Here is a 16,864-nt window from a genome sequence, read left to right as displayed (position 1 = left end):
TTCAGAAATTCAGCTTTTTCCCAAAATTTTTTTAACATTGACGCAAATGGGAAAATCTTCAAATCTTCATACGTTGAGCTAGAGACACCTTTCGAACTTTAAATGAATCACAAATCAATTCAGTTTTTAAAATTTTGTACGGTTTTGAAATGGTCGCAGCTTTAGTTTAAAGGATTTTAAGCCCGTCTTCTGAGTTTATAATGGGTGTGTATTGCGTCAGCTAGAGTGCGTGATATCATCAACTGCCGCACCCCAGAGTGGTGAGCAGCTCGAATAATGGGAAAAAAATTCTCTTCAGCATTTGGATCCCAAATCTTTTACTTGACATAGGCATATAAATGTAGGAAATCTCATTGGCTTTCAGCTGATGGTCTTATTTCAGATGTGTGACTCATGGTTTTGGATTTAGAAGCCTGAGAGCGACAAGTACTCCCGAAGGTGCCCCATAAGCCGCAATGTTAATTTTGATCCTAAATTTCTGGAGGATCGCAGACGGTGCCTGTTTTGTTTCTCGCTCCTGTGCCCTCATTATGCACTCTCCAGAAATATAAATGACATGAGTGCGTTCAGCAATGTCTCCTGTAACTCAACATGTAAATATTTTGGCGATTACTATTCCAGTTTTCTGAAAAATCGCAGGAGTTTGGGAGGCGTTTTCCCATTCATTCCTTATGGGGACATTTTCGTCTTTGTTTCTGCTCCTGCTGCAGCATGTCTGCAGCCATTTTAAGCTGTTTCTGCCTTTAACTTCTCACCTTTCAGCCTTTTTTCACTTTTTTAAGCTCTTTCTGCCCTCTTACTCTACAGCTTTTTAGCCTTTTCAGACATTCATTTTTCTGCATTTTTCAAACATTCAACTTCATGTTCAGCAATTAAAATGTTCAACTTTTTCAACTCTTTAAGCCCCCTTAAGTTTTTCTGCCCTGTCAGCTTTTTAAAATATTCCTCTTTCTGCCTTTTCAACTCCTTCAAACATTCCGCTTCATGTTCAGCTATGAAAATGTTAAACTTTATGAACTCTTTTAGCCCTCCTAAGCTTTTCTGCCTTTTCAGCTTTTTAAAATATTCGTCTTTCTTTTGAGCTACAGACACCATTCCAACTTTATAATATATAAATATTTTGTTGATAACCGTTACAGTTTTTTCAAAAATCGCAGGGGTTTGGTAGGCATTTTCCCATTCATTCTAATGGGGTCATTTTAATATTTGGCTCTGCTCCTGCTCCACCATGTGTGCAGCCATTTTAAGCCTTTTCTGCTTTTAACTTTTCTCCTTTTCAACCTTTTTTCACCTCTTCAAGCTCTTTCATCCCTCTTTCTCTACAGCTTTTTAGCCTTTTCAGCCTTTATTCACCTTTTTAAGCTCTTTCAGCCCTCTTACTCTACAGCTTTTTAGCCTTTTTAGATATTCATCTTTCTGGCTTTTCAACTCCTTTAAACATTCAACTTCATGTTCAGCTAGAGAAACTGTTCAGCTATCAAAATGTTCAACTTTGTTAGCCTATTAAACCTATTACTTTTAAGCATTTCTGCCTTACCAGCTATTGGAAAATTCTGCTTTTTCTGCAAATTCACGACCATTCAGCCTATAGTTTTATGCATTTTCGGCAGTACGTTCAGCAGATTTCACTTCAGCCTTTAGCATTCACACTGTATTTTTGCAGGAAATGCAATTTTTCTAGTTAAAGTTATTGTTCTTCTGGAATTTTTTATTATTCCTGCTTCCGTACGTTTTTCAGCACGCTTCTCCTCCTACAAATCTTAAGCTTTTGAAACCATTCAAAGATCAAAATGTTCAGTCTGTTAAGGACATGATGGTGTGTATTTTTCTTGTTTCTATCTTTCATACTTTTGGAAATACTCAGCTTTTTCTGCAAAATTTTTCCCATTCATCCTTAAGAGGATTTTTTCAAATTTCATTCTGCTACAACTTTAGCATACCTTCAGCTATAGAAACCGTTCAACCCATAAAATGTTAAGCTTTTTAAGCTTTCAGCTTTTTAAGCTCTTTCAGCTTTGCACTTTTCAGCTTCTTAACCTTTCAATTTTTTCAGAAATTCAGCTTTTTCCAAAAAATATTTAACATTGAAGAAAATGGGAAAATCTTCGAATCGTCTGCAAAACTCATTGACTTTCAACTTCTTCTTGTCCCTCATACGTTGAGCTAGAGACACCGTTCAAACTTTAAATGAATCACAAATCAATTCAGTTTTTAAAAATTTTGTACGGTTTTGAAATGGTCGCAGTTTTAGTTTTAAGGATTTTAAGCCCGTCTTCTGAGTTTATAATGGGTGTGTATTGCGTCAGCTAGAGTGCGTGACATCATCAACTGCCGCACCCCAGAGTTGGGAGCACTCATTTCTGGAGGAGAGCAAACGGTGCCTGTTTTGTCTCTCGCTTTTCTGCCCTCATTTTACAGTCTACAGAAATGTAAACGTCACAAGTGTGTTCAGCAAGGTCTCCTGTTACTCAACATATAAATATTTTGGCGATAACATTACAGTTTTCTCAAAAAAACACAGTAGTTTGGGAGGCGTTTTCCCATTCATCCTTATGGGGAATTTTTCAAATTTCATTCTGCTACAACTTCAGCTAATCTTGAGCTATAGCAACCATTCAACTATTAAAATGTTCAACTTTTTAAAATTCGGCTTTTAAAAAAAAATAAATAAAAAATTACATTGAAGTGAATCTTCAAATCCTCTTCAAAACTGATCGGCTTTCAACCTCTTCTTGTCCTTCATACTTTGAGCTAGAGACACCATTCCAACTTCATAATATATAAATATTTTGGCAATAACCGTTACAGTTTTTTTCAAAAATTGCAGGGGTTTGGGAGTCGTTTTTCCATTCATTCTTATGGGTACATTTTCATCTTAGGCTCTGCTACTGCTCCAGCATATGTGCAGCCATTTTAAGATCTTTCAGCCTTCTTACTCTACAGCTTTTCAGCCTCTTTTCACCTTTTTAGGCTATTTCAGCCGTCTTGCTCTACACCTTTCAGCCTTTTCCGATATTCATCATTCTGCCTTTTCAACTCCTTGAAACATTTAACTTCATGTTCAGCAATCAAAATGTTCACCCTTTTAAGCTCTTTCAGCTTATAGATTTGCAGCTTTCAGTTCTTTTTAATCTTTTTCAAACATTCAGCTTCATGTTCAGCGGGAGAAACTGTTCAGCTATCAAAATGTTTAATTTTTTTTGCCCATTCAGCCTATTAATTTTAAGGCTTTTCTGCCTTTTCAGCTTTTGAAAAATTCAGCTTTTTCTGCAAATTCTTGACCATTCAACCTTATAGTTTTATGCATTCTCCAGTACATTCAGCAGATTTCCGAAATCACTTCGGCCTTTAGCATTCACACTGTATTTTCGCAGGAAATGCAATTTTTTCTAGTTGTATCAATGATCCAGGAGTTGAGACTAAAGTCAAGATGCAGTATCATGTTAATGCATCCTTTCTTGAAATAAAGAACAGTGCATGACATAGTTTGTTTTGTTTGTTGTTAAAGTCATTGTCTTGGGTAAATATAGTACACTCAGGGATTTCATTTTCATTTTTGCTGTACTAAAAACACTTGTTGGTCCACAGGGAGATCTGTGTTTGACAGCATCTTGTGTGATGTGACTATTTCTGGGTGTCTCTGCAGACGTGATGCTTTACCTTTCCCATCTGCTACCAAGGGCTTGCCATTCTTTTTCCAGGTGATTGTAGCTGCAGGATTTGCATCTGCTGAAACACATGTTCCCAGCTGAACAAAATAGAAAAAGAAACAAGAGAATACACTATAAATCAGAAAACAATAAAACAAAGTAGGGATGTCGCAATCAGGTTTTTTTTTTGACCCGATACGAGTCCTTTAATATTTAGTATCTGCCGAGTCCCGATCCAATACTTAGCCTTATAATAATAATAATAATAATAATACATTACATTTTTATAGCGCCTTTCAGGGTACCCAAGGACACTTAACAAATGGAACAAACAAAACAAAGAATAAATGGATAAACAAAAAATACATAAAAGATAAAAATAGAAAAGTTGATTGATTTGGCTGGATCTAGAGCTTATAGGCCTTATTAAAAAGATGGGTTTTTAAGTCTCTTTTGAAAGTCTCCAGAGACGTCTGTTTGCGGATTTCAGCTGGGAGAGTGTTCCAGATAGTGGGGGCTATCACATAGAAGGCTCTGTCACCAAAGGTTTGTAGTTTGGTGCGAGGGATAGAGAGCTGGTGTGTGCCTGATGAGCGCAGCGTCCGGGACTGGTTGTAGGGGTGGAGAAGGTCAGACAGATATTGGGGGGCGAGGGGTGGAGGAGGTCAGACAGATATTGGGGGGAGAGGGAATAGAGAGATTTAAAGGTCAGGAGGAGAATTTTGTAGGTGATGCGTGATTTAACTGGGAGCAAGTGAAGGCGGATGAGAGTGGGGGTGATGTGTTGCCAGGGCTTGGTGCGGGTGAGGACCATGGCAGCAGAGTTCTGCACATACTGGAGCCTATCCAGGGTTTTGGAAGGGAGCCCAGACAGGACATGAGTGCGAGAGAGGGCCGGAGTCTGGAGATGTTTTTGAGGTGGTAAAAAGCTGATTTTGTAATGGATTTTATGTGTGATTGGAAAGATAGTGTGGAATCAAGGATGACACCCAGGTTGCGGACTTCCGTGGATGGGGAGATAGTGCAGCCGTCCACGTTCAGGAGAAGATCTCCAACCTTCTGGAGCAGCGCCTTGGAGGCCACAACCATGAGCTCTGTTTTATTGGTGTTTAATTTGAGTAGATTTGATGTCATCCAGAGTTTTAAATCATGTAGGCAGTTGACGAGTGACTGTGGGGGTAGCTGGGTGGATGTTTGGTGCATAGATATAATTGAGTATCATCAGCATAAGAATGGAAGTTGAGGCCATGTTTGCGAATTATCTGACCAAGGGGAAGCACAGAGCCTTGAGGCACGCCCTGGTTGACTGGAGCTGGGGTGGAACTGGAGTCTGCAATGGTGACAAACTGTTTCCTGTTTGTTAAATAGAACTGGAACCAGGAGAGTGCTGTATCGGTGAGACCAAGGTAGACAGACAGGCGGGTGAGGAGGATGGTGTGGGAGATTGTGTCGAAGGCTGCAGAGAGGTCCAGGAGGATCAGAATACTGATGTGGCCAGAATCTGCAGCGATGAGGAGGTCGGTGGTGATCTTGATGAGGGCAGTTTCTGTGCTATGGCGTGCCCTGAAGCCAGACTGAAGAGGTTCATAGAGGTTCATTCATGGTTGGACATGTGCTGCTGGAGTTGGGCGGCATCTGCTCTTTCCAGGATTTTGCTAAGGAAAGGAAGGTTGGAGATTGGCCGGTAGTTATGTAAGTCATCTGGGTCCAGACCTGGCTTCTTGAGGATGGGGGTAACTGAAGCTGTTTTGAAGGTGGACGGTACAATGCCAGATTCTAGGGTTGAGTTGATAATTTCCATTATGAGGGGGCATAGGGCAGGCAGTGAAGACTTCACCAGAGTTGTCGGCATGGGGTCCAGAGAGCAGGTGGAGGCTTTTGCCTGGGAGACCAACTTAGCTACAGAAATAGAGTCCACAGGAGAGAAGGAGGAGAGAGAGCACTGGGGCAGGCGAACAGTGGGAGGATCAGCTATCTGTGTCAGAGGTGTATGTGGTAGGGTGGTGGCAGATGCCAGGAGTTAATGGTGAATGGTAGCCACCTTTTCCTGGAAGAAGTCCAGGAACTTTTTGTTTGTTTGTTTATTTGTTTATTCCGACATGTTAAAGACAAGTAAGACAATAAAAAAAAAAAAAATAATAATAATAATAATAATAATAATAATAATATCAAAACAAACAAGCTTTGAAAACATCATGCATACAACAAATCATTAAATCCCACTAGAAAAAAAAGCAAACAAATATATTTTATGTCCGAAAAGGAGCAGGAAGGAAGTGTAAACTTATCGAGTCCTACTCCTTTTTCTAAAATCTATTTTTCATTTTTTAACTTTATAATCATTCTTGTGAAATCAAAAATTCAGATCACATAAATAATAAATAAAATGTACTTAAGTAACAAAACAACCTATGCCTCCTATTCCATCCGGTATCCATTCAGTATATTATATTTGAACATTCGTTTGAACTTATTTAAAGATGTACATGTTTTCAGTTCCTTGTTACAATTATTCCATAATGTAACTCCTTTGACTGTAATACAGTGATATTTTGTGTTTGTTCTTACTAATTGTTTCTTGAATATATCGTTTCCCCTCAGGCTGTAATGATTTTCTTTAAATTGAAACAACTCTTGAATACTACTGGGTAATAATTTGTTTTTGGCTTTATACATAATTTGAACTGTTTTGAAATCAACCAAATCGTTAAATTTTAGAGCTTTTAACTTGCTAAACAATGGATTCATTGTTTCTCTGTAAGTGGTTTTATTTACAATTCTTATGGCTCTTTTTTGAAGGATAAAGATTGGTTTAGTATTTGTTTTGTACGTGTTACCCCACACCTCCACACAGTAGCTTATATATGGAAGTATGAAGGAGCAGTACAAGGTGTATAGTGATACTTGGTTTAGAAAATCTTCAACTTTGTGTAATACTGCAATTGACTTTGATATTTTAGTTTTGATATAGTTTATATGTGGCTTCCAGCACAATTTATTATCAATTATTATTCCAAGAAATTTGATTTCAGACACTCTTTCAATGACAACATTGTTTATCATGAGTTTCTTATTTGAATTCATTGGTCGATTTCCAAAAATTATACATTTTGTTTTATTTAGGTTCAATGTTAGCTTGTTGTAATCGAACCATCTCTTTAGTTTTTTTAACTCCATCTCAACTGTAGCCATGAGTTGTTCCAAGTTATTGCCACAACAGAGAAGATTTGTATCGTCTGCAAACACAATCGTTTTCAATAACTTAGAGACCTTACATATGCTGTTTATATATAAAATAAACAACATTGGTCCCAGTACTGAACCCTGGGGAACCCCACAACTGACCTTCTGAAGTTGAGATTTGAAGTTATTATTCATTTGTACGTACTGATGCCTATTCTCCAGATAACTGCCAAACCAAGATAGTGCCACCCCTCTGACTCCATATCTATGCATTTTCTTTAACAAGAGATCATGGTCGACAGTATCAAATGCCTTTTTTAGATCTAGGAATATTCCTATTGCATATTCTTTGTTCTCAATTGCAGATGTTATTTCTTCGACAAATTCCATTAATGCAAGTGAAACAGAGGTCAGGGGCACCAGAAAGCTGGGGGACATCGAGAGGGCTAAGGAGCCGGTTAATGGTGGAGAATAACATTCTGGGGTTATTTTGCTGGTCTCCAATGAGAGTGGTATAGTAGTTTGTTTTAGCCTTGGAGAGAGCTTCTTTATAAGCCCTAACGTGGTCTTTGTAGGCTTCATGGTGGACGGTGAGGCCAGATCTTTTATAGAGCCTCTCCAGGCGGCGACCAGTAGTCTTAAGGGTGCGGAGTTCAATGGTGAACCAGGGGGCAGAATGGGTAAAAGACACAGTCCGGGTTTTAAGAGGGGCAAGGGAGTCAAGACCCCAGGAGACAGAAGCATTATAGTGGGCCACCAGTCCATCCAGTGAGGAGTCGAGGGGATCAGAGGCCAGGTGGGTTTCCAGGATGTTGGTCAGGGCCAGAGTGTTCACTGTCTTGATGTTCCTGTATGTGATGTTTATCAGTTTATCTACTATTTTCCTGGATACTACAGCTGCATTAAGAAAAAAGTACCTGTATCCAAGCTGTTCCTTAATAGTCTTTTTTTTTGTTGAAACAAAGTATATATTTTCATATTGCTCTTTCTTATTCTGCAAAAGCTATTGCGACATTGGCCGACCACCTTCCTTGTGTTAGTAGGTGAGTCTATGATGCTGCGCTGTGACAGCAGACCCATGAGTACAGCCAGCTGAAGTATGTGTGAGAAGCAGCCCATACTTGGTACCTCCATATCATCCATTGCTTTTTCATATTCCTGATGTTGTCATGTAAAATGACATGGACGTTGCTTGTCTATTTCACACGTGTTCAGAATCTCCTCGATTGTCTGTTTGAAACGTTGTTAAACTCGTTTAACTTTGAGTGTTTTTGTTTTTTAATGTGCCGTATCAAATGAGTAGTATTAAATGCAGCTCTTTTGTAACCCCCTCGCGAAACAGTCAATTTGCAGATGTTACATGTCGCCGTTGGACTGCCTTCCCTTTCTAATTTCAAATATTTCCACACTGCAGACATTTTATCCACAGGTTTGCCGGATCAAAGTTACGTGCGAGTCTGACTTCTGCCACAAATTGTGCTCTGACGTTTAAAAAAAAAAAAATAATAGTAAAATAATTTAAAAAATCGAGCTTGGGTTCACGTTCAAAATTGCTGATCCCCGATCAGTGGAAAAATGGCCATATCGCCCCGGTCCTGATCCTGCAGATCGGATCGGTCCATCCCTTAAACAACGTCTTCACACTCCCAAGAAAGTGTGAAATCACTCAGTCTTTTAATTGAAATTTGAATGTAATTCAATCTGGTTTCATTAGTACAGCAGTAAACAATACCTGCAATTACAAACCCATTTCTATGTATGTAATTCTATGTATAGCTTTTCTGTCCTCGTGTTGCACAATGTACTGTCTGTTTTTCAGTATTATCTAGATAATGTTGGACAGAAGCCAGAAAAGACAAACAACTATGGAGTAAGATCGCTGTCAAAAAGACGTGTCCATGATTCTAACATTCGTATTCGTAATGTTAAACATTTGTGTGCAAATAAAATTGTTGTACACAAAATTCTACTGTCATATACACAAGTCTGAGAAATTGTCTGGGTTAGGATTGTTTTTATGTGAGTATGAATCTAAAAGCTGTGAGTGCAAAGTCTTGTGAGCACAACTCTTATTTCTACGACTACGAAGTCCTCACTGTGAACACGAATTCAAGTTTTTGGGTACGAGTAGAAAAGTGTTGAAATGACGTCACGTAGGTCACAGGCAGGTCACAGGAAAAGTAATCCAACTCCGATTACTCCAAACGCGCATGCGCCAAAGCCTTAGCTAACAGCAGTGGACCGGGTGGAGTGGAGATGCCAGCATAGGTGAAGCATCACAGGTAAAGTCAATAACGTGTATGTCCAGTATTTATTCATAAAATTGTACAATTTAAAATAATATGCAGTTCATGGACTTACAGACTTACTGCTTTAGCTTGCAAGCTAACGACATGTAGGTGACGCGTAATTAGTGCTACTATTACTAGCATTAGAAGTTGGCTTGTGCTAGTTAATTAGCACTGACCTGCAAAATGTGACATAATCAATTTGAGACATAATGTTGATCAAAATACGACTTTATCGATAAGTTGTGTCAATTTCTGTAAAACAGACAGTTGCTATAGACGCCGCTCTGATCAGAGGAGCACAGATGGAAAGAGGCTAAAAATGAACTATGCGGGACATTTGCCTCATGGTTCATTTTTGCGCTAATTAAACAGCTTCAGAGTAATAGCGCTGATTAAATTAACGACTTGTAACTTGTTACATGGAGAATGGAGCCTCCGACCCGGTGTCCCAGCTCTCGTCTCTGCAGCACTGCGACACAAACGCACCCTGTAACCCGTAATCTCTTGTTTATGACAGATACGACTACACAATATACACGTCATAATGTGTGTATGATAATCCATCGATCCACTGATTGATTTCCCGCTGGCTTCCTTGTAGACAAATGCACATGACCGAGAGGACGGTTAGCAAAGAGGAACAGGAACCGGACTTATATGATGGACAGATTTATGTCAATTTAGCTTGCAAGCTAAAGCAGTAAGTCTGTAAATCCATGAACTGTATATTATTTGAAATGGTACCATTTTATGAAATAAATATTGGATATGTACGTTAATGACTTTACCTGTGATGCTTCACCTGAGCTGGCAGCTCCACCCACAGTGCCGGCCCTGAGTAATTTGGTGCCCTAGGCAAGATCATAGCCATCAATTTCACAATCAGTGTTCATACACTCACACAGAAACTGCATGTATGTATTCAAGATTTTATTTATTTTAAATATCACACCAAATAAAAACCGACGAAATAAACAAGTGATAAGAATACAATATAAATAAGGCATTGTGCAAACATATTATCTCTCAGCCTCAGAGTGCCATCTCTCACTTATCTATTGTCAGCCACTTTGCAAAACGACCTCCAACTCCTCTGGTTGCCATGTGGGTATTGTGCTCCTGGCTTTCCTCATGAACCTTCAACAAGTGGCCTACATTTTACTAGTCCTTTAGTCCTTCCTTATTAAGTCTGTATTTTTTTATAGAAAACATTTACCAGCAGAAGCAGTGCAAGCTATCATTTCTGTTTGAGTACATCAGCCAGCTTCTTTTGATTTTTTCAGCATTGACTAAGACTCTGTTACAAAAGTCATGTTGACACTCTCCCATCTTTGTTTTTGGAAAATGTGTAACACATAAGACTAATAATGAACATGTGATGAGATTCATTCAGTTTATTGTCATTGCAATACAATTAAGTCTAAACAGAGTACAAGTGCAGTGTATATCTATATCTATATCTATATCTACATATTTATTCGCCTATGAATGATATGGGAAAGCTAAGATGTGGAGTATTAACAGTAATACACTTTAACACTGATGTAAACTTTAACAAACATAAATTAAACTATGACACAATAAACCAAAAGCTTACATCTACCCTGTTACAAAGGGGATGGAAAACTACTAGCATTTTAACTGACATACTAGCAGTAAAGACACCTGTAAAATAACACCTGAACAGGTCTAACGTTAACTTTCCAAATGTCCCTGATGAATTTAAGGTGGAGTAACATTAACACACGTCGACTCAGCTATTTATTGATTATTAAACAATGCTGCTATCGTCCAAAGTAAGCTAGCAAGCTAACAACAACGGTAACTACGATCATTAAACTATTAATTTACTTTCTCTTCATCATATTGACGTTACTGTACCTCTATCTTCTTCACGTCTTCCTCTTCTTTCCTTCTTTTCCTTCACTGGGTGCTGGATGGTTTGTCTTTTGGACCTTGTGGTTCCGCTACAGTTTCAGTAAATCTCTCTCTTGGTGTTGGGGTCTCAGTCCGGTCAGATTCCAGCAGCTCGCCTCTTGACCCGCCCCCTCACAGAGGACAGGTACAATGCACCGTTTGGAGTGATCGAGGTTCGTTTACTTTTCCTGTGACCTGCCTGTGACCTACGTGACGTCATTTCAACACTTTTCTACTTGTACCCAAAAACTTGAATTCGTGTTCACAGTGAGGACTTCGTAGTCGTAGAAATTAGAGTTGTGCTCACAAGACTTTGCACTCACAGCTTTTAGATTCATACTCACATAAAAACAATCCTAACCCAGACAATTTCTCAGACTTGTGTATATGACAGTAGAATTTTGTGTACAACATTTTTATTTGCACACAAAAGTTTAACATTACGAATACGAATGTTAGAATCATGGACACGTCTTATTGACAGCGATCTTACTCCATAAACAACTACCTTATTCAGGAATGAACTAGTTTTTGTTTTCACACACACACTGTTTCCCCCTGTCTCTTTGTTAAATCTTAAGGATTGAAGGTTAGCAAAGGTAGCAGAGATACACTGTTTGTGAACCAGATAAGGAGTGAGTCATAAGAACATTCCTTTTCCCAAACTGCCTGGTTTCATATCCCACACAATAGCCTGCATTTCTGAGTGGACGTGACCCACCACAAACACTCTCGTCTTTTGTCAGTGAGTCATTCAGCAGAAGAAGCAATATGGTTTATCCACAAAAAGTTCAATAAACCTCACAAAAATGACATATTTTCCTTCTCTCTCCCTCAAAACTCTATGAATATGCATATTGAATATATAATATGCACAGGCTTAGTCCATCTGAGACTAAAGCTCTCAGCTGAGCTATATGGACTGGGCCAGTCAGGAAATGCAGTAGACAAGGAAGAAGTTGAATGAGCACATGAATATTACAGGTCATTTGCCGTGTGCTGGTGTTTTGATGTGTATGACCACTGAGGAATTGCACTGAAAATGCTTTGCACACTGTGCAATAACAATAAAGTCCTTACACATCATTACCTTATTGTGTCAAACTCTGCACAAGCATCATTCTGCAAAGTGAAACTCAAATATCCATGTGAAGGAATAATTAAGCAAACACATTTTGACTAGAACTTTTTCACCTTTGACATCACTTCTTATTTTCATGGATACAATGGTCATAACTGCTCCCTCTAGATGGGTTAGATGCAGAGTACAAGTCTCACTATGTTTTATGTATAAATGTTCTTCCTTGTTCCTCCTTCTCAAGTCTATTACATTGATGTATGACAATCGGATTCTCTGACCAGATTGTGGTCAGTTTTTAAACACAGTTTCACAACCATAAAGATTCTAAGAATGAGTTAACATGTAATTAACCCACAAAATGCACTATATAACCTAATAATATACAGTAAAAATGCCCAGTACAATCAGTCCTCTGCTGTTCATCACTAAGGTCATTAGTTCCATGAGAGAGTCTCAAAGAACTAGGAGAAGCAAATTACCAAGCAAAAGGCATATCTTTTTTTCACAACATATACCTAATTTAATCCTGATCTCATTTGGTTAAGCTGACTCTGATGATGATAAAAAATAGACCAGAAGAAACCAATACACATCACTGTATCTGCCACTGGTCTAACCAATTTAGAACCTCAAATCAGTTCCATGGGTATAACAAGGCAGTAATAATCAATAATTCTGGTCATGGTGGCTGAATGATAACTGGTAGAGCAAGTTTTTCTTGGTCTGGGTTAACATCTGGTCACAACTGCTTTCATGACATACATGTCACACAAATGGTACAATTCCCATGATGCACGCTTTGAAGTCAAGTTTACTTAAGCAATATTACCCGAGAGGGTGTGCTTTAACGTCATTTGAGCACGACAGTGGTGCTTGCCGCATCACTGTCGTGCTCAAATGACGTTAAAGCACACCCTCTCGGGTAATACTGCGATTATACAACTAATACCAACAAAAATAAAATGTATAATCAAAATATATCCATGTTGATGGACAATTTGCTCACAAATTTTAAAGGTTTTTGCGAGTGTGCGTCACGTTTCCATGGACACACATGGGGTATGACTAATAACTGAAACAAAATCAGTCACGTCAGTAGACTCATATGTGTAATGGAACGTAGTTTACCACTCCAGCAAATAATCCAACCCTTAGTAACGACCTAGCAACAGAAAGGATTTTCTAGTCCCAGATGAGTGAACTCTGAGCTGACGTTAACGTTTTATCGCTGTCTCGGAATTTGCCGAACTAAATCAATACTGCACAGATAAACAGAAAATGCTTATTTTTATCGCCCAAGTTATAACAAAGATGTTGATTTTTTTTTTCTTTTATATTTTTTATAAAACGTTTTCACCACGGTCACAATAGTGTCTCTCACACTGAAGGTAAAGTAAATATAGCCGGGGCGTTTATTTGTTTCAATTACTTAACGGACCAGGCGTTTATTTGGGACCTTCCTCTCAAAAATCCGGGATGAAAATGTCACAAACTTCTCCAGCTTCTCTGTGAATTCTCTGGGATCCTGCTGGGCAATAGTTGTCTTCTGCAAGTGAAGTTGTTGCGGCGGAGGAAACGATTCAGCCAACCAGCACTCATAACTCCTCATCTCTGCTGTCACTCACGGTGGCGTACATTTGTTTCGCCGTCGCCCTGATCATTTTACGGGACACTCTCTCGTGGCGTGCCCGTTTGCTGATAACTAATTCCCACATGTTTATCTCAGGCTCCTCGCTGGCCTTATTCCTCCCTCCAGCAGGCAGCCTGGCCCTGTTGCTGTCCTCCTCGGACAGCTCCGTTTTACTTTATCGCCAATCTCTCACTCTCTTGGGGTCGACAGAGAAACGTCTAGCGGCTGCTTCATCCGACTTTTCCTCTGCATATTTTACGGCAGAAAGTTTTAATTCCAAGCCGTACTTTTTACTTTTTTTGCTCCAACTCTGACAGTTACTATGTTGCCATGGAGATGGATACACTATTGCCACAGACTTGGCGGAGTAATATTTTGAGTAATGAGTCAGGCGTGCTGTCATGCTGATTTGAGCACGGTCTAAATGTCTTGTTGACCAATCAGATTGCTTGGTCGGAACTACTTGTTGTATAATGATGGTTTAAAGGTGTCATTTGTAAAGTACAGTCAGAAATGGAGTGACGCATACAAGCTACTTCAGGCAGAAACTCTAGCTGCACTGATATGACATGCCTGACTATCCATAAACATCTACCAATGCACCCTCTCTATTTGGGGTTCTATTTAAACTGCAAAAATCTCCAAACTCTCCCTTTGCCTGTCAATGCCACTGCTTCCCTTCGTTAGTATTTCAGCATTCACCTGTAGCTCCAATTTAGGGTTTAAGATGTTCAGATGCCATGGGGGGGGGAGTATTAGGGACCCCCACAGATCAATGATTTTGCTGCTTTCATGGGAGCTCAGACCGTAAATTATGGGAGCTCAGCTCCCATAGGCTTCAACATAACTCGAACCCAGGTCAGCTTTGTCATATACCATGATAATGTGGTTGTGATAACATGCAGTTAGAGGGCTACACAAGTACTCATAGAACTACAGTTACCTATAGTAAATCCAGTTGATTTCGTTGGTGAGTCCGATTTAGGTAATGCAAATATATGGGAGATAAACAAAGCACCCCTAACTGCTGACTTCACATAATTAGCTTAATCTGGTGAGGTAGCACTGTAATAGTGAGCTGCTACAGCAAGCTAAAGGAGTCAAAACGCAAACTCAAAATTCCCAATGAGTTTAAAATACAGCCACCACTAGTGGAGATGTTGTCTGCCAGGAGAGGGCAGCACATATACATCTGTTTTCTGTTATATTTAATCTCATAGCACTGGGTTGATGAGCATGAAAAGCTAAATGTTTACTTCAAAAAATGTATTTATTTACATTTTGCTACTGAATTAAAACAAAAATAAAATATATTAAAATATATTGACTTTAGAAGTGAAGGATTAACTGGTTATAACTGAAATAACTTCTTTCGTCATTATAGAATTCTAGGTACTGGAATTGGTTCAAATGTGAACAGTTCCCAACCTTCTTCGGTACACAGCACTTACAACGTGTGCAGAATTAATGCGTTTGTGATGAGACCAATTCATACTTCCACAACACGCAAATGTAAAGGCCGTAGTGGATCCTACCGTTACTGGTTTGTCCTTCTGCAATATTTCAGACTTGTCCATAATCTGAACTGATGACGGTTTCTCTGCAAACACAGAAGAAGGGAATCAGGTTTTTGAATTTGTTTCTCTATACAGTGACATTATTTTCAAAACATTTCAACAGAACTGTGGGGTACAATGAAAAAATTATGAAAACTAATATTTCACTGACACTTTTCAGAAACTGGCAATTAGACGATGAAGGTAATCTAAAAGCTTAGCTGCAAACTTATTTCTTTGTTAATATTCAAATACAAACTTATTCTCTCTCAGGGCTTATTGTGTTAGTGACTTTATGTCCTATTTAATGTTAGAGTTTGCAAAGCCCATTATCAGGCGATACATGGAGAGTGTTGTGGACCAAATACATGCAAGATTCAGAAGCATATTTTCGTGAAGAGGGAAACAATAAAGGGTAATCCACAGTGGATAACATTGAGTTTTAATGCAATTAATTCCAAATGTGAATACACTTGTTTTGGGTTGATTAGCCAGTGCTAATGATTTTCCATCTCACCAGCTTCCTGAAAATTATACCAAAATATTTCAGACATAATTATATTGTTCTCAGTTGTCATACGTTTTTTTAGTTTAAAGAGGACTAAATATGTACACAATATAATTTTTCAGATTGTATCAAGAAAATAATTGAATCTTTTTTATCTGTCAAGGTTAAATCTCACTCTCTACTGCCTCATTCATAATGTCCAACACAGCAAAAATGTAAAATGCATTAAATCCAGATTAATGTAATGTTTAAGCGTGACATTTATTATGTGAATATAAAGTAATAACAGTTTCAAAGTAGTTAGTTTGAAAACACACACAGCAGTTTCCACTATATTCATATTGTTCATTGATAGCACTGAAACACTACAAGCTTACTGTAAACAATGAGAGAGACAGGGAACTCCATCAGGTTGGTCTCTGACACCACCATGCACGTGAAGATCTTTTGGTCTTTGAGTGAAGCCCGAGTGATGAGCAGGCTGAACTTGTCATCAATGCTGACCCGCTGGGCATAACTGTCTGTGGCCTGAACTGTGGCCTGTTCGCTGCGGGCCTGTTTGATCAACAGATCACCAGGGGTGCCATCGTCTTTTTCCTGAAATGTGGCAAGACACAGATGAGACATTTTTAGGTTAGGTAAGGAGATACAAAAATGTGACTGTGACTATGAACATCTTACTGTTAATTCAGAGTTGAAACAACCTTAAATACTATTGTTAATTAAGAGGGGTACAGGCATTCTCATTGGCAGAATTGTCTTGTAAAATATTAGTAGATTCAGCATGACAGATCATAATTTACCTCAGTGATGAAGGCTAATTACACTCAGGATTATCCATAATGGTCCGATTTCATACATTACAATTATATGACATATAACAATTATAAGACACAATCTTTTAAACCTCTGCTGAAATGTTTTCTTGATGTTTTTGACTGAAGTTATGGGAGCATCTCTTAGCTATTGGAGCAGGTGTTGATCACACTGCAAACAGTGGTGGAGAAAGCATTCAGATCTATTAAGTCAGATGGGTGCCCATTTTGAG

At 38.8% G+C, this 16,864-nt stretch overlaps 1 protein-coding gene across 4 annotated transcripts in view; it reads right to left on the bottom strand.

Annotated features, from left to right (window-relative positions):
• The window catches only part of alcama (activated leukocyte cell adhesion molecule a), a 92,173-nt gene that overhangs the window by 32,713 nt on the left and 42,596 nt on the right, over window positions 1–16,864 (bottom strand). For all 4 annotated transcript variants that reach the window (XM_030438514.1, XM_030438517.1, XM_030438515.1 and 1 more), the window contains exons 3-5: window positions 16,194–16,413; window positions 15,288–15,352; window positions 3,661–3,748 (exon numbers count right to left, since the gene is read on the bottom strand). In XM_030438514.1, coding sequence (XP_030294374.1) covers window positions 3,661–3,748; window positions 15,288–15,352; window positions 16,194–16,413 — 373 coding nt within the window. The remainder of the gene's footprint in view (window positions 1–3,660; window positions 3,749–15,287; window positions 15,353–16,193; window positions 16,414–16,864) is intronic.

Source organism: Sparus aurata, chromosome 13, assembly GCF_900880675.1.
Source record: "Sparus aurata chromosome 13, fSpaAur1.1, whole genome shotgun sequence".
Classification (NCBI taxonomy): Eukaryota; Metazoa; Chordata; class Actinopteri; order Spariformes; family Sparidae; genus Sparus; species Sparus aurata.
The sequence above is the reverse complement of the archived record's forward strand: the minus strand, read 5'-3'. Positions and strand labels throughout refer to the sequence as shown.